The sequence below is a fragment of the Rhinatrema bivittatum genome, chromosome 4 (genome assembly GCF_901001135.1).
Source record: "Rhinatrema bivittatum chromosome 4, aRhiBiv1.1, whole genome shotgun sequence".
Lineage (NCBI taxonomy): Eukaryota > Metazoa > Chordata > Amphibia > Gymnophiona > Rhinatrematidae > Rhinatrema > Rhinatrema bivittatum.
Genome location: NC_042618.1, coordinates 426,632,043 through 426,658,821, shown reverse-complemented (window position 1 = coordinate 426,658,821; position 26,779 = coordinate 426,632,043). Strand labels below are relative to the sequence as shown.

General features: G+C 48.8%; 1 protein-coding gene across 3 annotated transcripts in view; it reads left to right on the top strand.

The window, feature by feature from the left end:
* The window catches only part of IFT122 (intraflagellar transport 122), a 335,375-nt gene that overhangs the window by 138,231 nt on the left and 170,365 nt on the right, over positions 1 to 26,779 (top strand). For all 3 annotated transcript variants that reach the window (XM_029601417.1, XM_029601416.1, XM_029601414.1), the window contains 2 exons: positions 7,121 to 7,174; positions 21,639 to 21,800. In XM_029601417.1, the coding sequence (XP_029457277.1) occupies positions 7,121 to 7,174; positions 21,639 to 21,800 (216 nt within the window). The remainder of the gene's footprint in view (positions 1 to 7,120; positions 7,175 to 21,638; positions 21,801 to 26,779) is intronic.

Sequence of the window (26,779 nt, the reverse complement as noted above, 5' to 3'; positions counted from 1 at the left end):
TCTCGGTTCATGACTACATTCCGCCAGGTGTTTGATGAACCCGGAAGACTGGCCACAGCCTCATCCGAACTATTAAATCTGCGCCAAGGTTCCCGTACCTTGGCAGATTTTGCTATCGAATTTCGGACACTGGCCTCCGAGTTAGGATGGCAATCGGACTGTCTTAGGGGCATTTTTCTTGAAGGCCTATCTCCCCGCATCAAGGACGAACTTGCAGGTAGAGATCTTCCGGAGAATCTAGATTCCTTGATCGACTTGGCAGGCCGTATCGATCGACGAATCCAACAGAGGGCCAGAGAAACAAGAACCTCTCGCCGACTATTTTCCTTGGCTCCCAATTTCTCCCGTCCATTGGTAACTCCCGGCACGGCCGAAGTTCCACCGGAGACAAAGGATGAACCCATGCAGTTGGGAAGAAGTCGGCTGACGGTTGAGGAAAAACAACGACGAAGGAGGCTGGGGCTGTGCCTATACTGCGGTAACCGAGGACACCTTCTGGCTCAGTGTCCCGAGCGCCCGGGAAACTACCGGTCCTAGGAGTCTCGGAGGGGCAGACCCTAGGGAGTAATCCTGCTCCTCAATTTGTTGTACCAGTGACACTTCAATGTGAGACAGGACCTTTCATCACCCAGGCCCTGGTTGATTCCGGGGCCGGAGGGAAATTCATTCTGGCAGAGCTGGTCCATCAATTACAGATTCCGACTTACCTTCGTAAGACACCACTATTCATTTCCTCCATCCGTGGTGAGAACCTTCCTGGACGGATTACCTCCTGCACTACACCTTTACTCCTCCTCACTGGAGTGTTACATCAAGAAAAGATTTCTTTTTTTGTCCTGGAAAAAGCCATCCACCCAGTGGTACTGGGTCTGCCCTGGTTACAACGACATTCCCCTACGATTGATTGGAGTACTCTCCAAATTGCGGCATGGGGTCCAGACTGCCATGGGACTTGCATCCAATGGACTCTTCAACCTGCAATTCCAGTAACCACCACGAAGCTGGCTTTACCCCCACAATACACCGAATTTGTGGACGTTTTTTCTAAAGAAAAAGCAGAGATCCTACCCTGTCATCGACGGTTCAATTGCGCTATAGACTTACTCCCGGACACCATTCCTCCCAGGGGGCGAATTTATCCACTCTCGGGGCCAGAGTCCCAGGCCATGTCAGATTACATTAAGGAGAATTTATCCCGAGGATTTATTCGTCCTTCCACATCCCCGGCAGGTGCGGGGTTTTTCTTTGTACCCAAGAAAGACGGGTCATTAAGGCCATGTATAGATTACAGGGGTCTTAACGCCATCACCCGCAAAGATCGTTACCCTCTTCCACTGATACCTGAATTACTAGACCAATTGCACGATGCAAAGATTTTCTCGAAACTGGACTTGCGGGGAGCATATAACCTGGTCCGAATTAAGCCGGGGGATGAGTGGAAGACCGCTTTTAATACTCGTAATGGCCACTACGAATACCTAGTCATGCCTTTTGGATTGTGTAACGCACCTGCGGTTTTTCAAAACCTGATGAACGAAGTTTTTCGTGACATGCTATATAAACAAGTGATTGTGTACCTGGATGATATCCTCGTTTACTCCAAAGATCTGAACACACACCGCAAAGATGTTAAACGAGTCTTACAACGTCTCAGAGAGAACCAGCTGTTTGTGAAACTTGAGAAATGTCTCTTCGAGAAACAATCAATACCTTTCTTAGGATTTATCATATCCACCACGGGGTTTCAGATGGATCCAGAGAAACTGGCCAGTATTCGAGACTGGCCACAGCCCAAGGGACTTCGAGCCATACAGCGATTTCTGGGGTTTTCCAATTTTTACCGGAACTTTATCCCACATTATTCACACATCATAGCTCCGATTACCGCTTTGACCAGAAAGGGGGCTGATACCAAGAGATGGTCTCAAGAGGCAATACAGGCATTTAAGGATATCAAGATGGCCTTTTTACAAGAACCATGTCTCCATCATCCGAACCCCAATCGTCCATTTATCGTTGAGGTGGACGCATCCGAGGTAGCTGTGGGGGCTGTCCTCAGCCAGTGTTCGGATTGAAGGGCACTAATTCCCTGTTCTTTTTTCTCTCGTAAGTTCTCACCCGCAGAAAAAAACTATGGAATCGGTGATAAAGAATTGCTGGCCATCAAGATGGCTTTGGAGGAATGGAGACAGTGGCTGGAGGGGGCGCAACACACCATCACCATTTTTACTGACCACAAGAATTTGGAATATCTTAACAGAGCTCAGCATCTCAACCCTCGCCAAGCCCGCTGGTCTTTATTCTTCTCACGTTTTGACTTCAACCTCCGGTATCGTCCCGCAGCGAAGAATGGGCGAGCGGATGCCCTATCCAGATCGTTCGAGGTCGAAGATTCACCAGAGACTCTTCAACACATTATCGATCCCCGCCAAACTTATGCTAGCGGTCACTGAAACGGTACCACCCGGAAAGACTGTAGTGCCTCTCAGACTACGCCCCAAAGTACTTTCATGGGCTCATGATTCGCTATCTGCTGGACACCCCGGGAAAGCACGAACCTGGGAACTACTTGCCCGTTACTACTGGTGGCCCCGGATGAAGGGGGATGTACAAGCTTATGTTTCCTCCTGTCCAAAGTGTGCTCAGCAGAAGCCGTTGCCGGGGCGACCCTGGGGGCTCCTCCAGCCCCTTCCACCCCCCCTAGAGCCCTGGACCCACATTTCCACGGACTTTGTAGTCGACTTGCCTCCTTCTGGGGGGAACCAGGTCATCTGGGTCGTTGTCGACCGTTTTTCTAAGATGGTCCACTTTATGCCCTTACCCAAATCCCTTCTGCTCCCGAATTGGCGGATCTCTTCACCTCGCATATTTTTCGACTTCACGGCCTTCCTCTTCACATCACTTCTGACCGGGGATCTCAGTTCACGGCCAAATTCTGGAACGCGCTTTGTCGGAAGTTCGGCATCCAATTGGACTTTACCACTGCTTTCCATCCGCAGGGGAATGGTCAGGCTGAACGGGTCAATAGGGGATTAAAATTATTCTTACGTCTTTTTGTGAACCACCGTCAGGATGATTGGGCCAGCCTTCTCCCCTGGGCCGAATTCTCTCATAATTCTCATGTACATTCTGCCACTGGACACTCTCCTTTTCAAATTGTTTTTGGTAAACAACCTCGCCCTCCACTACCTCTCCCTCTTACGGTAGCTTCTCCTGCTGCTCAACTTTCGGCTCACCTCCTACATGAACTTTGGGTCACCACCAATGCTCGCCTGCACAGGGCTGCAGAGGCAGCGAAACGGATGGCTGACAAGCATCGCCGTCCTGCTCCGCACTTTCTTCCGGGAGATCGGGTTTGGCTTTCCACTCGTCATCTGCGTCTCCGGGTTCCTTCCATGCGACTGGCTCCCAGGTACATCGGACCTTTCCTTATCAGTAAACGTCTGGGTCCGGTAACCTACCGCCTCCGGCTTCCTACTAGTCTTCGCATCCACAATTCCTTTCACGTGTCTCTATTGAAGCCTCTGCATTCCTCTCCTTTCCATAAGACCCCGGGTCCGGCCCCCGCTGTCGAGTCCGCTGAGGATGCCATCTATCAAGTACGTGAGATTCTGGACGTTCGGCGCCACCATCGACGGTGGGAGTACTTGATCGCCTGGGAGGGCTTTCGCCCTGAGGAGAACTCCTGGGAACCTGCGGCTAATATATTGGATAAATCGTTGCTTCTTCACTTTCATCGGATGCATCCTTAGAAACCTGGTCCGCCCAGGAGGGGACGTAAGAGGGGGGGTACTGTTGTGAACCCCGATCGCGTTTGCACGCGACCGGGCTCCCCTACCTTCTCCAGCCAGGCCGGCTCGGGTCCCCTTCCCCGCGGTCCGCGGCGCACGGGCCACGGCAGCAAGATGGCCACCATCCGGGGAGCAGCGTCGTCATGCCCGCGATCGGCCCCGCCCCTTAAAGGGGCTGGTACCCGGAAGAGGGGCCGGCCCCGGAAGAGGACGTCAGCAGGGAGGGATATTTAAATCCCTTGCAGTGTAGGGCTGATTGCCTTTGCAATAGGTCTGGTGTTTTGGTCCCTGTTGCGGTTCCCTGGTTGTCTGACTCCTGCCTGCCTGTTTTTGCCTTGCTTGCTGCCTGTCTTGACCCGGATCGGACCTGACCTTGTTTAAGCCTGCTGCCTGACTGGACCTCGGATTGGACTCTGACTTTGCTTTGCCTGCTGCCTGCCTGGACCCCGGATTGGATTTTGACCTTGCTTGCCTGCTGCCTGCCTGGACCCCGGATTGGATTTTGACCTTGCTTGCCTGCTGCCTGCCTGGACCCCGGATTGGACCTTGACCTTGCCTGCCTGCTGCCTGCCTGGACCCCGGATTGGACTCTGACCTTGCTTGCCTGCTGCCTGCCTGGACCCCGGATTGGACTTTGACCTTGCTTGCCTGCTGCCTGCCTGAACCTCGGATTGGACTTGACCTTGCCTTCCCTGCGGTCGACCCGGACCTTCGGATTGGACACTGACCCCTGCCTGGAACCAGGACGCTGTTCTGGTTGTCGTTGGCCTGTACCCCGTTCATGCTGAAGCCCAGCGTAGGGTACTGAGGGGTTCTAGTACCGGGACTTCCACTTCCAGAGTCGAAAGGCACCTAGATTCCTCAGGTGGGTGACTTTTACTCTGGGTCAAGGGTCCACTTACATAACACCTCACCTCTTTCGAAGGGATCCAGCGCCTGGTCCCTCGTCTCTGGCGGTTATGGGCCACAGGCCCTGTCTTCGGGCCGCCCCTGGGGCCTCTAGCTGTGCTGCAGCTCCTGATGCTCTGCGTCAGGACTCTCTGTGTGGCCCGCGGAGAGATGCCGTCCCGACCAGCGCCACGCCCCTCCCTAGGCGCGCGCACACAGCTAGTCCTTAAATAGGGCCCACGGCGGGAACCTGGCCGCGGCCCCGGATGATGACGTTGACTGAGCTCCGGTATATAAGCCCGGACTCCGCTCTCTCAAATTGCCTTTGCAACAGGTCCCCTCACTAGTCGAGTCCTCGTTGCCTCTTCAGTTCCTGGTTCCCGATCCTGATTGCCTTTGTTCCTGTTTCCTTGTTCCTGTTCCTTTGTCTCTCCTTCGGATTGCAAACCTGGTTTGACCTCTGCATTGTCTGACTACTCCGTTGCCTCTCTCCAGCCCCGGACCTCTGCATTGCCTGACTACTCCGTTGCCTCTCTCCAGCCCTGGTCTGCTTCGTCTGATCATCCTTTGACTCTCTCCTCTTCTAAGTCCTTAGCCTTGCTTGCCTCTGCTTCCAGACTGCCGCCAGCCCTGATCTCAGCTTGCTTAAAGATGCCTCTTCAGCTTTTGTCCTGGATGTGGTTCATTCAGGCTTTGGCCTGCTCTTACTCGGGCGCCCTCTGTCAGACTGTGTTCCTATTGGCGTCCGGGTCTCCGGGACTCCACCCCGTCCAGTACAGACTGATATCTACATTAGTTGCTGCCTCTGGGCTGACCTCGATCCACCCATCGATGACCACTGACGGAGGCCAGCTAAGTCCAGCTGGCCTCGGCACCCAAAGACTCAACCCGCGGGGAATGAGAGTTGGTATTGGTGAAGCACCAGCCAGCCTCCGTTCATCAGCCCTCTCTGCCTGCCGACTGTGGGGACCCATAGGATCCCTCATACGGGTAGCGTCAACCCCACCTCAGCCCAAGGGTCCACCTCCGATGCAACATCCCCTAAGATTTCCTGCTGTGTCCTGAGACAACATGGTTTTAATTCAGCTGATGAAAGCTCCTTTTCAGCCGCTTTGCTTCTATGACCTGAGGTACCTGACCTGGCAGGTCATACTTTTGGTGGTGGAGGTCACTTCAGCATGCAGGGTCAGCTAGCTCCAGGCCTTAGTGACTTATCCACTTTATACTGTTTTTTACATGACGAGGGTCCTGCATATGCACCCTAAGTTCCTGCCTAAGGTGGTGTAGGACTTCCATCTTAACCAGTCCATCGTTCTGCCAATATTCTTTCCCAGGCCCCATTTGCACCAAGAAGAACAAGCCCTGCACAGTTTGGACTGCTAGAGAGCCTTAGCCTTCTCTCTAGAGTGGAAAGAAGCCCATAGAAAGTCCACCCAGCTTTTTTTTTCTTTCGGTCAGAACAATCTGGGGATTGCTGTTCCCAAGCAGACGCTTTTCAATTGGCGAGCAGATTGCATCTTCCTCTGCTATGCCCAGGTTGGATTGCATCTTGGGGTTTATAAACAAGGCTCACTCTGTTCACGCCATGGCGGCGTCATTGGCCCACTGGCAAGCAGTTCCCATGGAGGAGATCTGCAGAGCTGCGATGTGGAGTTCCATCCACTCATTCACATTGCAATACTATTTGAATAGGGATGTCTGACATGACAGCAGATTTGGCCAATCTGTCCTTCAGAGCTTGTTTTAGGTTTAGAACCCAACCCTGTTCCCACCTAGGGCCTGTTATTTCTGTTCAAGCTGTCCCCCTCCAGTTACAGACAAAATGTTGTTGTTGTGCCCATTGGTACCTGTTTTTTTATCTCCTTTTTTATTTGAGGACTGCCTATAGCTAGGGATTCACCCATGTGTGAGGGCTTCCACCCTGCTTGTCTTCAGAGAAAGTAGAGTTGCTTACCTGTAACAGGTGTTCTCAGAGGACAGCAGGATGTCAGTCCTCATGAGACCCATCCGCTTCCTCGTGGAGTTGGGTGTCCACTTTGTGGGTTTTATTCTTTTATTCTTTATTTTTCAATTCTAAATTATAAGACTTTGGGGGACCCCGTGTGACCACATGGCATATTGCATGCTGGAGCATGCTCAAAAAGATGCAGTCAGAGTTCTAGAAACTTCCACATATGTTTTCCATGCCAGGCTCCATCGGATGATGTCACTCAGATATGAGGACTGACATCCTGCTTTCCTCAGAGAACACCTGTTACAAATAAGCAACTCTGCTTTCCCTGCATATGGAGAGAGGGGTATTTATCTTCTGAAACCCTTCTGAAAATTGACTGATTAAGGAGAAGTGTATTTGGCTTCTCCATATCAAATCCGTATTACTGGAGCTGGCTGTGTGTATAATTAAAAGATTGCCATTCGTATCTCATTTCTCTGTTTTGTAGGCATTTACGCGAGTACGAGATCTCCGTTACCTAGAACTGATCAACAGCATAGAGGTAAAATAATTACATATGTTAAATATTTGTTTAGTTTGAAAATTAGAGAATGTTTTTCATACATAGAAAAGTTTCACCTTTAGTTCTCTCTGTTGTGCCTGTCACAGTGAGGGTAGAGATATTTGTAGTTTGGGTAGCTGATTTTAAATGCATTTTGGGCTTTTCTCCCATTTTGTCCTAGGGGGAAAAAAAGCTTAATAGATCAGGCCCTTTATCTCTTGCTACCTGGGCTTCACAGTGAGGGGGAATTTTCAAACTGTAAGCCCACGTTCGGACCTTGGATCTAATTTTCAAAAGGAAAGTTTACCTTGAAAAATTGTCTCCGGGTACAGAGGACCCACAGACTTTGTACCTGCTTTCTGTGTGGGTAAAATTTTAATGGCAGATAATACATGTAGATTTGAAAATTCAACCTACATGCTTTATTTTCCAATTTTTCCCAACAAGGCTGTCGCAAGGGGTGGGGGAGAAGAGTGAGCACCCTGAGCAGCAGGACCTGGGAGAGGGGCCACGCCACTCTTTTAGAGTCAGTCTGTGAGCGTGAGAACCGGAAACGGAAGAGAGGGATGCTGTTTTGAACAGTGACTGATTTACTCCCCAAAGCACACCCCACAAACGCCTCTCCTCAGTCTAGCTATGAGTGCTTGCACTGTGGAACTTCAGGCAGATTTTTAATCAGATTGAATGAGGGCAGCTTTCAGACAGGCACTTTACCAAGGTCACTCGCTATTTATTTGCTTAAATGACTGAAAATTCTCCTCTGAAAGACAGTTTTTCTGTAGAGGATGTGAAGTTTGGTATGCAAGGCACAAAAGCAGAAAAAGGGGGAGAGCAGAGTCAGGGGCTGGGCAAAGGTACTTAGGAAATGCTGAGTTCCTCTTCATCCCCAAGATCAGTCCAGACAAATGGGCTTTCTCCCTAACCAGCTGATGGAGACAGAGAATAAAAGCTTCACTGTACCCATGGTACATAAGAAAGTGTGCCACCTGCAGTTGCTTGGTATATTCTGTCTCCAGCAGATGTTTGAGGTGCAAACCCTGCAGTTGAGTTAGAAACAATTTAGGAGAAGAAAAAAACAATTCCCTGTACGTACCAGGATCAGTCCAGACTGCTGGGTTATGCCTCCCTTCCAGCAGATGAAGTCAGAGAGAAACTGAAAAGCACCTCCCACATAACCCGGGGTGCCACCTGCAATCCCTCGGTATCTTCTCTGACTCCAGCAGATTGAGAGGCATAACCTGCGGTCCTGATCTCTAAATTCTGGGGCCGTGGCCCTCCCGGTTTGGTTAAAAAAAAACAAAACAAAAAAAAAACCAGAGACCATTTACTTTGGTTCAACTTTTTTGACTGGATCATTAAAAAAGAAATAAAATAAAATAAAATAAAAGACCTTTGTCTGTTTGCACAGCAGCCGTATTGGGGCAGGCAAGGCAGGGCATTGCCCTATAGCCAGTTCCCGGAGACTTTGGCACACCTAGCCCGGTGAGAAGAGGGGGAGGATTTACCGGTGGGCCGGTCACTCTCCCCCTCCCTCAGAGAGGTTGTGTTTTTCCTCTGAGTTTTCCCCCAGCGCCGTCCTCCTCTGGGCTGAGTAAAAAAAACAAAAAAACAAAAATAAAACCAAAAAGGGAAAGACAGACGCAATTTATTTTTTGGCATTTGTTTGATCTGGTTCCCTATCTCAGCCGTGCCTGCCGACGCTCTCCCGGGCCTCCGGAGGGGGTGGATTTTTCACCCAGCTGCACTTATTATGCCTAGGGGGACGGCGTGTCATTCCTGCGGAGAGCCGGGGCTCCTGCTCTCCCGCGAAGGCCCCTACTCCCGTGGTCTCCCCGGGGGCGAGGGGCCTTCGCAAACATCAGTTTCGGCCGGTGGGGTGGCCAAGACTCGGCGCAGAAATTCGCACGGCGCGCACAAGGTCGAGGGGCAGAGGCCTGGCCCGCTCCCGATTCGCGCGGGAGTGGCGACCATTTTGTTGGCCTCGGAGGGAGATGCTGACGATTCGGAGGAGGGAGAGGATCTCCCTCCTCCCCGCCGCATAGATCGCGCAACTCGCAGCCCAGCATAGCTCCTCCCCTGTTTCCTCCTCCGGGAGGGCCCTTAAAGAGAAGACAGCCTTTTTCGTCAAAATTTGTACTTCTCATGCATAGGGCTTATATGGAAGCGGAGACTGAGTGGGATACTCAGTCTCCTAGCCCTATTAAGATACCAAAGGTCTATAGGGGCCAGGATAGGGTGGATTCCTGTCTTCCTCCAATTTCCCCGGGGGATAGGTCACCTGACCCAGTCGACCTGGGGGATCCAGGTTTACAGGACTCTACAGGTCCCAATCCGGGTGACAAGGGGTACAGTGCCTCACAGGTTGAAGGGGATGATCCCCTAGCCCTCCGTCTGTTCAGGCGAGAGGAACTAGACCCCTTGATTTTACATGTGCTCCAGGAGCTGGAGATTCCTCTGTCCCAAGATTCGTCGGAGGTGTCTACGGGGGATTCGGCCCTAGTGGGGCTTTGCTACCCGCCGCAGACTTTCCTTTCCACCCAAAGCTTTTACAAATTGTGTCCCGTGAGTGGGAGAGCCCGGAGGCCTCCTTGAGGGTTACTAGGGCCATGGAAAAGTTATATCCTCTTCCCATCGACTCGCTTGACCTCCTTAAAGTTCCGAAGGTGGACTCTGCGGTCACGGCCATAGCCAAACATACTACTATCCCGGTGACTGGCGGCACAGCGCTCAAGGACCTTCAGGATAGGAAATTGGAGGTACTGCTCAAGCACATTTTTGAGGTATCCGCCTTAGGGATACGTGCTGCGGCGTGCAGCAGCTTGATGCAGAGTGCTTTGTTGCATTGGGTGCAACAGATGTTGACAGCCCAGGTCCTCCCCCCAGGGGAAGCAGAACAGGCGGCCCGTATGGAGTCCACAGTGGCCTATACAGCAGATGCTCTTTATGACCTCTTGCGTACCTCAGCACGTACTATGTCTTCAGCGGTGTCCGCACGACGTCTGTTATGGTTACGGAACTGGTCCGCGGACGCTTCGTCAAAATCTCAGCTGGGGTCCTTCCCTTTTCAGGGTAAGTTGCTGTTTGGGGATGAGCTGGAACAACTCATAAAGGCCTTGGGTGACAACAAAGTTTATAAGCTGCCCAATGAAAAGACGCCGACCCATTCCTCCATCCTGAAGATAGGGGGTCGGCTATCCCTGTTTCTAGAGGAATGAGTCAAGATTACATCGGATCGGTGGGTCCTAGATATTATAAGTCACGGTTATGCTTTGGATTTTGCTCGTCCCCTCCGGGATCTTTTCCTGTTGTCACCTTGCGGGCCACCGCAAAAGCAGCAGGTGGTCCTTCAGACTCTGTGTCAGTTGGAGGCGCTAGGAGCCATTACGCCAGTTCCTCCGTCAGAATGCCGGACCGGTCGCTATTCCATCTATTTCGTGGTGCCAAAGAAGGATGGGTCCTTTCGTCCGATTTTGGATCTCAAGCAGGTCAACAAGGCCTTGCGGGTGCCTCGCTTCCGTATGGAAACTTTACAGTCGGTCATTGCGGCGGTCCACAAGGGAGAATTTTTGACTTCTTTGGATCTGACGGAGGCATATCGTCACATAGGGATCCAAGAATGCCATCAGCGTTTTCTCAGGTTTATGATCCTGGATCAACACTATCAGTTTTGTGCCCTCCCTTTTGGATTGGCAACTGCTCCTCGCGTATTCACCAAGGTGCTTGTGGTGGTAGCGGCGAGCTTACGTCGAGAAGGAATTTTGGCTTATTCGAGCGAAATCGGAGGAACACTGCTGGGCGGCAGTCCGGTCGGTGGTGTGTCAGCTACAGTCGCTGGGCTGGGTGGTCAACTATGCCAAGAGCCAGCTGACCCCAACCCAGGTGATAGAGTTCCTGGGGGCTCGCTTCGATACACTGGCGGGCAAAGTTTTCTTATCCCTTGAACGCATGGACAGGTTGATGATTCAAGTTCGGCGGCTGTTGTCACTCCCCTCCCCAGTGGTGTGGGATTATTTGCAGGTGCTTGGATATATGGCATCTACTCTGGAGCTAGTACCTTGGGCCTTCGCGCAACTGAGACCGTTGCAGAGGGCGCTACTCTCGCTTTGGGATCCCAAGTCGGAAGAGTACCAGATCCCTTTGCCTCTGCTTGAACCGGCCAGGTCCAGCCTGGCATGGTGGCTCAACCCGGAGCACCTACTGAGAGGGGTGAACCTCGAGAGCCCCAAATGGATAGTGGTAACGACCGATGCCAGCCTCTCCAGTTGGGGAGCGGTGTGCCAGTCGAGGTCGGCTCAGGGTCTTTGGACTCCGTCTCAAGCGCAGTGGTCCATCAACAGGCTGGAGACCAGAGCGGTCCGTCTAGCTCTACAGCACTTCTTACCCATGTTACGCAACGAGGCTGTACGGATTCTCTCCAACAATGCGACCACGGTAGCATACATAAACAGACAAGGAGGCACCAGAAGTCGTCCCGTATCCAACGAGGCCGACAGGCTGATGAGGTGGGCGGAGCGCCACCTCGACCGTATCGCGGCATCTCACATCGCCGGAGTCGACAACGTTCAGGCGGACGTCCTCAGCCGGCAACAATTAGATCCCGGGGAATGGGAACTATCGGAGGAAGCAATGAGCATGATATCGAGATGATGGGGGACCCCCCATCTCGACCTGATGGTGACTTGTCAGAACACAAAGGCGGCTCGTTTCTTCAGTCGCAGGTGGGACCACGGGTCCGAAGGAGTGGATGCCTTGGTTCTTTCTTGGCCACCGCACGTTCTCCTCTATGTGTTTCCACCATGGCCGCTGATCGGAAAAGTATTGCGTCGCATAGAGTCTCACCAGGGCCCAGTGATTCTAGTGGCTCCCGAGTGGGCTCGAAGGCCATGGTTCGCCGATCTGATCAACCTGGCGGTGGACGGTCTGCTGCATCTCAGTCACCTGCCCAATCTGCTACGGCAGGGTCCAGTATTTTTAGAACAGGCAGATCGATTCTATCTAGCGGCCTGGCTTATGAAAGGAGGTGGTTAAGAAAGAAAGGTTATTTGGAAGCTGTTATCTCTACTCTTGTGCGAGCCAGAAAAACGTCTACGTCACTTACCTACGTTCGGGTTTGGAAGGTCTTTGATTCCTGGTGCCGCAGGCTCGATCTGTCTCCGCGGTGAGCCACGATCGTTCATATTCTGTCTTTTTTACAGGACGGTTTACGAAAGGGTCTGTCAAACAGCTCGCTCTGGGTTCAGGTCTCGGCCTTGGGCAGCCTCCGTGGTAAAATTGACTGTATTTCCATTGCGGCTCACCCGGACGTAAGACTGTTTTTGAAGGGGCCAAGCATTTGAAACTACTAGTGTGAGCGTTTTGTCCATCTTGGAGTTTAAATTTGGTTCTCCGTTCCCTGGGGGGGCCCCCGTTTGAACCCTTGAAGTGAGCAATGCTTAAAGACTTGACGCTTAAAATGGTGTTTCTCGTTGCTATTACTTCGGCTCGGCGGGTTTCAGAACTCCAAGCCTTGTCCTGTAGAGAGCCTTTCCTGCGTATTTCGGATTCGGATATCTCTCTTCGTACGGTGCCTTCCTTTCTGCCCAAGGTGGTCTCAGCTTTTCATGTCAACCAGACAGTCGAGTTACCGGCATTGTCTTCTGCGGATAAGGATCTGAGAAAGTTAGATGTCCGTCGGGTCCTATTGCGATATTTAGAGATTACTAATCCGTTTCGTTTGTCGGGTCACCTCTTCGTGTTGTGGAGCGGCCCCAAGAAGTGGGCCCAGGCTTCCAAAACTACTATCGCCCGCTGGTTGAAGGATGCTATTGCTTCTGCCTATATATGTTGCGGGCACCCGGTGCTGGAAGGTATTAAGGCGCATTCTCTTTGTTCTCAGGCGGCTTCTTGGGCAGAAAGCCAGTGTCTCCCCCCACAAGAGACTTGTCAGGCGGCCACGTGGAAATCCTTGCACACGTTTGCTAAGCATTACCGGTTGGATGTAAGAGATGCGACTGTGGATTCCTTTGGCGTCAGTGTGCTTCGCGCGGGACTCTCCAGGTCCCACCCCATTTAGGACGGCTCGGGTACATACCAGCAGTCTGGACTGATCCTGGTACGTACAGGGAAAGGAAAATTAGGTCTTTCCTTCGATAATTTTTGTTCCTGTAGTACCAAGGATCAGTCCAGATGCCCGCCTGTACACAGGAGAGCCCACTCAGCTATTCATGTTCTTTTCTCAACAGGTGGTAACGCAAGTTCGTTGTTAGCAGAACCTTTATAAGTTACGTTGTTCTTCATGCCAGTTCTTGTTTGTTTTTTCATTTTGAACAGGTTTAGTTTTTAACTTGATCTAATCATTGGGTTGTAAAGCGTGTTTACGCATAATGGTCTAGAGTACAATATATTTTTTTGGTAACGATGGCCATTCATTCTGCTTTGATATCGATGATACTGAGGGATCTCAGGTGGCACCCCGGGTTATGCGGGAGGTGCTTTTCAGTTTCTCTCTGACTCCATCTGCTGGAAGGGAGGCATAACCCAGCAGTCTGGACTGATCCTTGGTACTACAGGAATGAAAATTATCAAAGGTAAGACCTAATTTTCCTATTGCTCCTAGGGGTGTTAGGTTCTTTATAAGGGCCATCCCCCTGGTGGAGTAGGAACAAGCAGGGGGGGGGGGGGGGGTGCCAGTGACCTTGGATTGACAGTGCCTTGGCAACATTGGGGAGATTTGATAGCCAGTGGTCTGGCTCCCTCATTTCCTGACCTTCTCTCTCTCTTTCCGGTTTCGGAAGTATCTTGGCCTTTAGTTTTGGTGGATCAAAGGGTCCTGTAACTATTAAATGCAAAAAAAAACCCCAAAAGAAGTCATCTGAAGATTAGCATTGATGCAGCTCCATTAACTGTGTGGAGGAGGGAGAGAACTCGCTGGAGGGAGGCCGGGCCGAGGGTCGGCTCATGTGTGCAGCAGTGATTTTTTCTTGTGGATTGTGGCTGCTGGCAGTGAGTGTGTTTGAGTGCATCTCCAGGATGGTGGCTCCCGCTGAGCATGGGAAAATCTGCAGGGCATGTGGAGCTTGCTGCTCTAAGCTGTGGCCATCTGGGTTGTGCAGTGGCGGCAAGAAAGGCAGCTCAGGAGGTGTTGGCACCATGGTAAACAGGTGACACAATCAGCTGAGACAGGCAGTGCTGCTCTGCCTTACGGTGAAGGAACCACGGCCATTTTGTCTTCTGTTCCTGGGGTGCAGGGGATGTTAGTGTATTATACAGCTTCTCCTCCAGTATTGTCCCCAGCAGGGGAAGCATTAGAAAGTGCCCAAGAGAGTTCTGAGGAAGTTGAGGATTCCTCAGAAGGGGAGTCTGAAGCAAGAGAGGCCTTTTCCATTGAATTTGTGCTGTTAATGCACAAAGCATTTCTGACCAGAAAAGGAGCAAAAGGAAGGAATCCATGATCCAAAGGGATTCCACGTGCCCCCAAACTGCGGAAAGTAGCTGCTGGTGGAGCATCCCATTTCTCTAAGAGAAAATGGCTTCTCAGCTCAGTTTTCGAGGAGTCACCAGGCTCAGGAGAGGACAGGGAGGAAGACCCTGTTCCAGACCTCCCGAGCACGAGGATTTGGATGGAGATCCATTAGATGAGGGGGAGATCCTTGTGGCAGAGGGGGATGATCCTAAAGAAGTCAGGCTTTTCCATAAGAAGACATTGTAATCCATGATCTCTCAGGTCCTGAAGGAGCTTGGAATGAAAGAAGTGGAAGTAGAATCAGAAAATGAAGGGAAGACCCCATCATAGAAGGACTTAGAGGCCCCACTATGGCTTTTCTCTTTCACTGTATTGTGAAGAAGCTAGAGGTCAATATTAAAAATGTGTTCAGTGCTATTTAGCTGGATAAGCGGCACTTATGCAGCTAAGTAGCAGGTGCTAAATATTGGCCCACATTCAGTGGTCACCACTTAGCCATATAAGTCCCGGTGTTTGAAGTCCTTCATTTAGCTAAAATGTTAGCTGTGTAAGTTGTGGGTGGGTAGTGGGCAGATTGGGGTGGAGTGAGTTAGCCGTACGACATATGCGGCTAATTGCAGATATTTGGACTTAGCTGCATATGTTGTAAGGCTAAACTAGACATGCCATAGAGCAGGTCTAACCTTAGCCGGTTAGACTTATTTAGCTAAGTGGTCAGTTATCCGTGTACATTCAGTAGCATACCCGTTCTGCTGAATATACATTGTAATTTAGTCGAATACGTTCTAACTGGCTAAGTTATTTAACTGGCCAGTTTTGAATATTGACTCCCTAGTGTTTAGGGAGTGGGACACTCCTGATGCTGGCTTGAAGGTTGGAAAAGCCATGACAAAGCTTTGAGGAGCCATGACGAAGCTTTATCCATTGCCAGAGAAGACTTTGTAACTCTTAAAGTTGCCTAAGATGGATCCCTTAGTTTTGGTAGAAATGAAGAAAACCATCATCCTGGATGCAGGTTGTGCGGCTCTGAAGAATACTCAGGATTGTAAGATGGAGCGCCATCTAAAAAGACTGTTTGAAGTTTTGGCCTTAGGCATACGCATGGCATTGTGTAGTAGCTTCAGTGATGAGTGCTTGTTTGCTCTTGATTCAACAGATTCCAGTGGAGGGCCATGGGGTTTATTTTTCATTGAAGGAGGTGGCGCATTTAGAGGCTGTTAGCAGTGGATGTTCTTTATGATTTACATTGCATGTCTACCAGGAACATGATGTCAGCTGTGTCAGCCAGGAGACATCTTTGGTTGTGCAATTGAGCAGCTGATGTTTGTTCTAAGTAACAGCTCAGCATTCTTCCCTTTAAAGGCAAGTTATTGTTTGGTCCTGTATTGCTTGGGAAAGGATTGGAGCAACCTGTGAAACACCTGGGGGAATCCAAGGGCATAAGTTGCCTGAGAATAAGCACAGGGAAAGCAGGAAGAATTTTCTGAGTAGACAAAAGTACTGGAAGGCTAGGAGATATTGGCTGGGTAAGGGGTTCTTTTCCCAATGACAAAGCTCCAATAGGCAGCAGTCCTTTTGGGGAACCCATAAATCAGCCCGGAAAAACTCCTGAGCTGCCTCCGGGAGACCTAACGCACTTGGTTCATTCTTCGATCAAGAGCATCGGGAGCATCTGCCTCTTTATTATGAGGTGTGGACCAAGATAACGACAGACCAATGGGTCCTCTCTGTCGTAAGAGATGGTTATGCCTTAGAATTTTCATGCCAGGACACGAGTCCTTCATGGTTTTCCCTTGCACAGCCAGAGGCAAGGTGGCCATGGTTTGATCCATGCTAGACTGGCTGCTGAAGCTGGAGGCGGTAGTTCCTGTTCCCCAAGAGGAATGGGATCAAGGAAGATATTCCTTATACTTTGTGGTCCCAAAAAAGGAGGGCACCTATTGTCTCATCCTGGACCTCAAGAAAGTGAATGCTTCTCTAGGAGTGCCCCGCTTTCAGATAGAGGCTTTGCAGCAGTCATTGCGATGGTCAGAAAAGGAGAGTTCTTGGCATCGCTCAAGCTCATCGAGGCTTATCTGCATATTCCTAACTAGTAGGAGCACCAAACTTCTTCAGATTTGTAGTCCTGTGGGAGCATTCTCAGTTTCAAGCTTTTCCCTTTGGCCTTCTAATGGCGCCTTGTATGTTCATTAAGGTGATTGTAGTCATGGCAACGACTTTCCGCAGGGAGAGCAGTCCATCCTTATCTGGATGAATGGCTTATTCGGGCAAAATCATGGGAGGTTTGGCAACAGTCCATCCAGAGGGTGTTGCAGAGGTTGCAGTTACTGGGATGGGTAGTGAATTATACAAAGAGCCACTTGGTTCCATCTCAAACGCTGGAATACCTGGGGGCCTGATTCAAGACGTTGGTAGGCAAGGTGTTTCTTATCTCGGATAGGATCTTAAAGTTACAAGGACAAGTTTGACGGTTGCTACATCTTTGTTCTCCCAGGTTCTGGGATTACTTGCAGGTTCTTGGGTCCATGGCATCAGTCCTAGATCTGGCTCCCTGGGCATTTGCTCATATGCGTCCACTTCAAATGACCCTGTTATCATGCTGGAGACCTCAGTCAGAGGATTTGGAGTGCCGTCTTCCCCTTCTTGGGGATACTAAATTGAGTTTGCCATGGTGGCTTTCATGGACCAACTTGGAGAGGGGAGTACTGGAGATTCTAAATTGAGGGGTGGTAACCACAGATGCCAGTCTGACAGGATGGGGGTCATTTGCCAGAATCAATCAGCACAGGGACGTTTATCGCCAGTGAAGACATCCTGATCCATTAACTATCTCAAGGCCAGAGCTATCCGGCTGGTGTTGCTTGCTTTTTTGACATTAGTCTGCAATCAGGCAATAAGAGTCCTTTTAGACAATGCGACAGCAGTGGCTTACATCAGCTCTCAAGGAAGGCACCAGGAGTGTCCTTAGAAACCCAGGAATTATTTCACTGGGCAGAGCGGCATCTCTTGTTTATTATTTTATTTTTATTTATGCAGTTCTTATATACCGTTACACAGAACACAAGATTCTATCTTTACGGTTTACAATAGTAAAAATCATTATATAACAGTTAGAAACAGAATAAATACAATAAAATTCAATAAAAAATAAAAACAAGATAACTAAAAACTACTGATTAAAATAAAATAAATATAGTTAAGAAAGTAGAAATGAGTCCCTCTGTCAACTTCTGTCTCATTATCCTCTTTGGCATTAATTTCATATGCTTGCTGAAAGCACCATGTTTTTAGGTCTTTCTTGAATTTCTTCAAGTTATCCTGCACTCTAAGTTCCAGTGGCAGACTATTCCTGAGTTTTGGCCCTGCAATCGAGATAGCCCTGTCCCTCACTTCGCTAAGGTGAGCAGATCTAACAGTAGGCACTGAAAGTAATCCTTTATTTGCTGACCTTAGTTCTCGTTGAGATACATGAAGTTTGATGATTGAGTTCAGCCAGTCTATTTTGTCTCCATATATAATCTTGTGAATCATACATAATGTTTTATGTTTGATTCTATACTCAATTGGTAACCAGTGTAAAGATTTCAAGACTGGCGTAATGTGATCTCTTTTTCTTCTATTTGTTAGTATCCTTGCTGCGACATCTTGTCAGCATTGCTCATGGCCGGGGTGGACATGCTGGCACATGCTGGAACCTGGATAGTGGAAATTTTTGAGTGAGGTGATGTCTGTCATTCACTCAAAGTGGGGAGTTCCTCAGTTGGATCTCATGGTAACAAGGGGTAATGCCAAAGCTCAGTGATTCTTCATTTGCTGAAGAGCGTTGGAAACAGAAGGTATCTATGCTCTCTCTCACTCCTAGCCATGCAGGATACTGCTATATATGTTTCCTCCTTGGCACTGATAGGCAAGGTCCTGCACCATATAGAGATGCATCGTGGAAAGGTGATTCTAGTGGCTCCAGAATGGCCCCAGTGTCTGTGCTATACAAACCTGGTAAACCTAGCACTGGATGGGCCAACGAGACCCGGGCATCTTCCCTGGCTTGCTTCATAAGGGTCTGATTGTCTTGGAACTGGCGGATCGCTTTTGTCTTGCAGCCTGGCTTTTGAGTGAAGACAGTTGAGATTGAAGGGGTACTTGGAAGAGGTTATTGCAACTTTGCTTCGGGCAAGGAAGTCCTCAACTTTGTTGGCTTATGTACAAGTCTGAAAGGTATTTGAGGAGTGGTGTCTCGTGCAGGGGTATCACTCATTCTATCATCTATTCCTTGGATTATCTCCTTTTGCAGAGGGGACTGCAAAAGGGTCTGGCCTTGAGTTCCCTTTGGGTACAAGTAGCAGCTTTGGCCTGTTACAGAGGGAAGGTTTATAGTTCCTCTCTGGCATCACATCCAGGCATAGTTTATTTCCTTAAAGGAGTGAAGCCACTTGCATCCTCCGGTGAGATGGGTATTTCCCCGAGGAACCTTAATTTGGTTCTATGGGCCTTGTGTAAGGCACCCTTTTAGCCCTTGAAGAGGTCATCCTTGAAGGATGTCACATTAAAGACAGTCTTTTTGGTGGCTGTCTGTTCAGCAAGACGTATCTCTGAGCTGTACACATTGTTTTGTACAGATTCTTTCCTCCAATTCACAGATGAGGTGGTATAATTTGGAACAGTTCCTTCTTTTTTGTCAAAGGTAGTCTCCACTTTTCATTTGAGCCAGTCGGTGGAATTGCCTGCTTTTGGGAATTTGGGGTCGACAACTCCTCATCCCCAGGAACGTCATTCGTTGGAATGCTCGTCGGATCTTTTTACGCTATTTGAAGGTGGTTTTCAGAAGATGGCCCATCTATTTGTGCCCTCTGGGGGGCATAGCAAGAGAGAAAGAGCATCAAAGGCAACTATCCCTGGAGGTTAAGAGGCGATCACTTCAGCTTACATTTGCAAAGGGGTCCCAGTTCCAGAGGCACTGAGGGCTCATTCTACTAGAACGCAGGCTATGTCCTGGGCTGAATGTCAGTTAGTTCCACCACAAGAGAACTGTCAGGCGGCGACTTGGTCTTCACTGCATACTTTTACCAAGCATTACAAGCTGGATGTTCGAGCTCCAGACTCAGATGGATTTGTTGAGAGTGTGTTGCAAGCGGGTCTTTCAGGATCCCACCCAGTTTAGGGAAGCTTGGGTACATCCCATTTGTCTGGACTGACCTGGGAGCAAAGAGAAAAAGAAAATTGGTTCTTACCTGCTAATTTTCATTCCTTAAGTCCCACAGATCAGTCCAGAGTCCCTCCTTAATTTTTGAAAGACCGCTCTGGCCTATGTGTAATTATGTCAGGTGTTTTGTTCCAGTGTATTCCAGTCTGGAGATTACTGTACCCTGTTTGTTTGGAAGTGGGGGTAGTTATTATTGGTTGTTGTTAATATAAATTTGTTTGGGTATGTACCATGGGTACAGTGAAGCTTTTGTTCTCTGTCTCCATCTGCTGGTTGAGGAGAAAATTCCATTCATCTGAACTGATCTTTGGGACTTAAGGAACGAAAATTAGCAAGTAAGAATCAATTTTCCTCTATCTAGGTATGTCCTTTTTATGAGTCCTTTTTTAATTAATATCCAAATAAAATTTCAAGGCTTCACTTTGAGGGGGCAGTCTTCAGTCCCTCAGAGCAGCATGCCAGTACCCACAGTCTTGCAAGCTCATTTTCAAAGGGAAGCTCCCCACAGGATCACACTGCAGATACAAACTACATGCTGGAAAGTACATGCAGTAATTTCAGAATCATTCTCCCGTTTTCACTGCAAATAAAAAGTACATGTGGTGTTTAACACTGTGTGTGGATTTTACCTCACTAAGGCAATTCTCACATCTCTGAAAGTACAAACATAAAAAAAACCCCACCATCACACACACACCATAAAGGTTAGATATGTTTTTGGTAGAAAACACATGATTATTTTGGTGGATTTATACATGGGGTAAAATCTGTGTGTTTAGTATATTACACTCATGCAATTTTCCCAGTATTTTGAAAGCAAACTTTTGTGTGCAAGTTTGCTTTCAAAATATTTGGATATTGACCAAGTGCACGCATATATTCCCTCACATAAACTTCAGAGAGTGTAACTTAATGTTTCACTTATGTACATACTTTCTAAAATAAAAAATTAAGCACATAAGTGCTGACTCTGCCCCCACAACACCTCTCCTCAGTGCATGTAAAAGTAAACAGAACTGGTTATGCGTGTCCTGTTTATGCTTACTGAGCCTGGGCCTATTTAGAACAGTTATTTTTGCGCATAAAACCTCATTTTATGCATGTAAATGATTTTGAAAATTACCCCCAACAAATGTAAACGAGTCATATACGTAATTTAGCAAAAATGCTGATAATTTTAGATACTTTGTAAGATGCTTGTAAAATGAGAACTGTCATTATATTCTGGTGGTCCAGTAATGAATCCTATGTACTCCAAAGAGGATTTACACTCCTTGTAGTCTACCTATGTAAATCTACTTTCTTTCCTGTGTTTGCTCTTGCTAATTTCTTCTTTGTGCCACATTTTTATTCTTTGGTTTTAAATTAGCAACTGTTCTTTAATATAAACTGAAACAGCTGTTCTGGAAATTGCACATACAATAACATTTGCCTTCTTTAGTTTTTACAGGCAAAGGAGTAGAAAGAGATGGAAAGGAGAAGAGGTGGAGTGGAGTAGAGTAGGAGAGAAATGGAAGAGATAACCTGTCCTTTCTCCCCTTCCATCTTCTCATGCTAAGTGTGGTAGCCTCAGTCTGTCTTTGCTAATAATGTAGTCAGGAATGGTAGCATCCTACAAGGTCTCTTATCACATCAGCCTTATATGAGACCAGCAGTGCCTGTGGTCCCTATGATACTGAAACAAATCCCTCTCCTATAATGCTTACATTAGGGCACAAAGGCAGCACACCTGGGATTTTGCTGTATAAATAGCTATTTGCATCTTCTGTAATTCACTTCCGGCCTGCAGCTGTGGAGAGTGCTTTCTGTTCTCATTGTTCCAGGAGAGGAAGAAGCGTGGTGACACCAATAATGACCTGTTTCTGGCAGATGTTTACGCGTACCAGGGAAAGTTCTATGAAGCCGCTAAACTGTACAAGAAGAGTGGCCATGAGAATCGGGCCCTGGATATGTACACCGATTTGCGCATGTTTGAATACGCAAAGGTAATTTACATTTAGCAGAAGGGCATCTGTTTTTTTCAAGTTTGTTAGCCATATGGCAGCCTAGAAATGAAACCTGCTGGCCAAATATGTTCTTTTGGAGGGCAATTTTCAGACTTCCCACAGTAGTGCAACTTTGCCAAGTATTTTTTACCTGTAGACCTTGCATCACTTTTCAGAGGGAAACCTTTCTCTTTGAAAATTGCCCAAGAAAAAACACCTTCACAAATCCACACCTCCTTTTTGTGCAGGTACTTCTTTCACCTAAAAATAAGCTGGTACTTTAGATAATTCAAAAGTAAGCATGTATTATCAGCTCCCCGCCAGTCCTGACCCCAGGAACGCCTCCTTTCACCGCAAGTAAAATTGAATACATATGGACACTTTGCACACAATTTTACTCACACACAGGATGGGCAATTTTCAAAGATTCCATTTCCGCAGGTAAAGCCCTCATGGGAGCTATAATCCTTGTGAAACATGTCTGTAGATTATTCACGAGGCCAATTTTCACACTCCTCATTTTGCTGCAAAGTCTATGGGTGCTTTTTAACTGCTGATTTTGCACCAGATTTCAAAGGTAAAGTCTGTATGCATTCCCTTTAAAACTTGCCACAGGTATAGAGTACCTGTGGTCCTTTGCACCTGCTTTTTCTGTGGCTAGATTTTGCAACACATATAGACTTGAAAATACAATCCATGAATATTATTTTCTAGTTCTACCAAAATCGTTATCCCAAGAGTTCCTTCCCTAAGTGCAACTACAAGTTCCACATGTTGTTCACTAGTGTGCATATTTTAGCTACACTGAGGACAAGAATTTTCAGACCACGGATTTTATTTCCTGTACATACCCCAGATCAGTCCAGACAAGTGGGTTTTGAATCCCTACCAGCAGAGGGAGGCGGGGAAAAATATTTCAAACACTGCTGCATAACTGAGTGTGCCATCAGCAGTCCTTCAGTATTTCTCTGGCTCCAGCAGATGACAGAGGTGCAAACCTGCAGTCTGGACTTGAAAAAAAAAAATAAAGAAGAATTAAGTACAGAAGTAGGAAGATTGGGCTCCCTAAGATTCTAGGTTCCTTCATGGACCATCCCTTAGGTAGAGCCAGGCGAGTGGGGAGTTGGATATCCCTAGTTGTCTCGGCCCAAAGATCCCAGAGGACTGAATAGCCAGGGGTCCTAATTCCCTCGATTGCTCTGAAGCCCACTCATCTGTTCCTGGCTACAGGTTACAGGGAAGTATCCCCTCTTTTCTGCCTTTTATTTTTTAAATCTCTGTCTTTTAAAAGAAAAAAAAGAGAGCAATTAGAGGCAATCAATAAGGGCTGAGAGGAGCTGTGAGCACGTTAGCATTCTTGTCCCAGTGGCTCTGCAGTTGTCAGGGTGAGTTGGGTGGCCGCGTTTGGGCAACCAGGGTCCAGGAGGGCTCGGAGAGGCAGCGTGGTTGTTTTGATGGTGCACGCGTGTGGAGCATGTAGGAGCATGGTGCCAGCTGCAGAGCATGGCAAATCCTGTCAGGCCTACGGAGTAAAGCGTTCGCAACTTTGATCCTCGGGTGCTGGCAAGGAGGCCTTGCAGAATGCTGAAATGGCGGTGGCTATTTTGTCGCTTCATGCTAGGGAGCCAGCTTGATACTGAGGAGGCCTGAGATTCCCCACCTCCACTGTCCCCAATGGTTCAGGATGCCTCTGAAGACCGGGGGAGTGTGAAGGAACCTGCTGAAGAAGGGGATGGCTGGGGAATCCAGTGATTCTGAGGCCTTTTCTGCAGATTTTGTTCTCCTCCTGCATAAGGCATATTTAGTCAGACGGGGAGCAGGAGGAAAGCGGCCACTGGTCCAAAAGCGTAAGCGCCTGCTGAAAGTCCATAGGGAGCAGTCCACAGGAAATTCAGGTGGGCTGCTCCATCGTTTGGGCCTTGGAAGGCCTTCAGGCGAGGGTGAAGGGTCCTTTTTGGATTCTAGCATATCGGAGAATCCTCAGAGGTTCATGAAGATGATCCTGTGGAGGGACCCAGGGATCATCAGAAGGACAATGTTCGACAGGCGGATAAGCATCGATTGGATCCCAAGGAGACTCCGGTAGTGGAAGGGGATGATCCCAGATTAGTCCGCTTGTTTCCAAAAGGAGGAGTCACGCCCTCTCATCCCCTAGGTTTTGGATGAGCTAGAGATCTAAGTCCTGCAGGAGGAATTGGACAATGAAGGGGTAGACCCAGTTCTGAATGGACTACGGGGTCCCTTGAAGACCTTTCCTTTACCTAAGAAGGTGAAGAAGTTGGTAATCCAGGAGTGGAATACTCCGGAGGCCGTTCTTAAAGTAAGCAGGGCCATGTTGAAGTTATATTCTTTGCCAGAGGAGACCTTGGAGCTCCTGATGCTGCCGAAGGTAGATGCTTCAGTCTCGGTGGTGACCAAAAAGATGACCATTCCAGTAATGGGATCAGCTACCTTAAAGGATGCTCAGGATTGGAAGCTGGAGATCCAATTAAAGAGGATGTTCGAGGTGTCGGCCTTAAGCCTTTTAGAGGCTGTTTGTAGTAGCCTTATACAGCAAGCTTACTTATGCTGGGTGCAGAAGAAATAGGAAAAGGACTACTGTTCGGCGGCTGAGGCCAAGCATGCAATTCAGTTAGAGGCTGGGGTGGCCAATGAGCTGTATGATTTGCTTCAGACATCAACCAGGAACATGGCCTCGACAGTGGCAACTTGACGGCTCCTGTGGTTACGTAATTGCTCAGCGGATGTGTGATTCAAGTCACAGCTGTGTAATCTCCCTTTCAAAGATAAGCTTTTGTTTGGGAAAGATCTAGAGCAATTGGGGGCATCAAAGGGAAACAAGTTGCTGGAGGATAAGCCTGGCAAGAAGAATTTTCCACCTCAATCTTGTTTTTGGAATGTGAGGAGATTCCATTCAAATAGAAATGTTTTGTCTCTCTCGCAATGGCACGGTTTGGCGAGGCAGCAGTCCTTTCGAGGGGCGCCTAGGCCTGCCCTCGATAATTCTGCTCACGGGACCAGAGGAAGTTAGGCCTCACAATGAAGTCAGCTTTTTCCATTCCTCCAAGGATGCTGTCGGGGGGAGATTGACCCTCTTTTACGAGGAGTGGATCATGATCACGACAGATCAATGGGTTTTAGAGGTGATAAGAGATGGCTGTGTGTTAGAATTTTCTTTCCTGATCAGAGAGGCCTGACGTGGTGTCTCGTTGTGTGTCCTGCATCAAAAGGGAAGTGGTGCGAGAGACATTGCAGTGCCTGCGGCGCCTAGAAACTATAGTGCCAGTTCCTGCACAAGAATGGGGCCAGGGAAGGTACTCTGTTTACTTTGTGGTTCCGAAGAAGGAAGGCACCTTTTGGCTATTCTGGATCTGCAGAAGGTCAAAGCAGTGCTGTGGGTGCCATGTTTTTGCATTGAAACCTTGCGAACAGTGGTAGCTGTGGTTCGCAAAGGGGAGTTTCTGGCGTTGTTGGCTTTGATGGAAGCTTATCTGAATATGCCTATTCATCCAGACCATCAGACGTTTCTACGATTTGTGGTGCTAGGGGAGCACTTTCAATTCCAAGCTCTTCCTTTTGGCCTGGCAACTGCGCCAAGGACTTTCACAAAGTCCTTGGTGGTGGTAGCAGTGGCACTAAGAAGGGAAGGAGTTCTGATACACCTATACTTGGATGACTGGCTCATCCGGGCAAAGTTGAAGTTGCAGTGCTGGCAGTCGATTTAGGGGTTCTGAGTATGTTATGCTCTCTGGACTGGGTAGTGAACCTAGTGAAGAGCAGTTTGTTTCTGTCACAGTCCTTGGAATACCTGGGGGGGGGGGGACGGGACGTTTTCGATACTTGCTTGGGGAAGGTTTTCCTTAACTCAGAGATGGCAAACAAGTTACAGTCTCAGGAGCGGTAGCTATTTCGACTGGCGGTGCCCAGGGTCTGGGATTATTTGCAAGTCCTGGGGTCTATAGCTTCTATGCTGGAATTAGTTCCATGGGCATTTGCTCACATGCAGCCTTTGCAACGGTCTCTTCTGTCCCATTGGAGTCAGTTGTCAAAAGAGTTTTACCCGCCTTTGCCACTTCAGGGAGGTGCCAGGTCCACTCTCTCATGGTGGCTGTGTCATCACAAAATGAGAGAGAGGGGTGGATCTTGAACTCCAGGATTGGGTGGTAGTGACTAGGGCTAACGGCTCAAGGTCAGTGGTCAGCAAGGGAAGCAGCCTGGTCTATCAATAGTTTGGAAACGAGAGTGGTTCACAGAATGTTGGCTTCCTTTCTTTGCAGATCCGAGGTTGGACTGTGCGGGTCTTCTCTGACAATGAAATGTCGGTGGCATCTATCAATCATCAGGGCAAGACAAAGAGTCGCTGGATGGCTCAGGAGTCCCAGGAGCTTTTTCTTTGGGCAGAACAATACCTCACAGACAGGCCGATACAGTACAGTGCGCTCCGATGGAGCGCACTGTTAACCTGCCCTTGGACGCGCGTTTTCCCTTACCCCTTATTCAGTAAGGGGCGGAAAACGCGCGTCCAACCCGCAGCACCTAATAGCACCGTCAACATGCAAATGCATGTTGATGGCCCTATTAGGTATGCCCGCGTGATACAGAAAGTAAAATGTGCAGCCAAGCCGCACATTTTACTTTAAGAAATTAGCGCCTACCCAAAGGTAGGCGCTAGTTTCTGCCGGCACCGGGAAAGTGCACAGAAAAGCAGTAAAAACTGCTTTTCTGTGCACCCTCTGACTTAATATCATGGCGATATTAAGTCGGAGGTCCCGAAGAGTAAAAAAAAGTAAAAAAAAAATAAAAAAATTTAAAATGGGCCTGCGGCTGTCGGCCCGAAAACCGGACGCTCAGTTTTGCCAGTGTCCGGTTTCCGAGCCTGTGGCTGTCAGCAGGCTCGAGAACTGACGCCGGCAAAACTGTCAAACCCACTGACAGCTGCCGCTCCGGGTCAAAAGGAGGCGCTAGGGACGCGCTAGTGT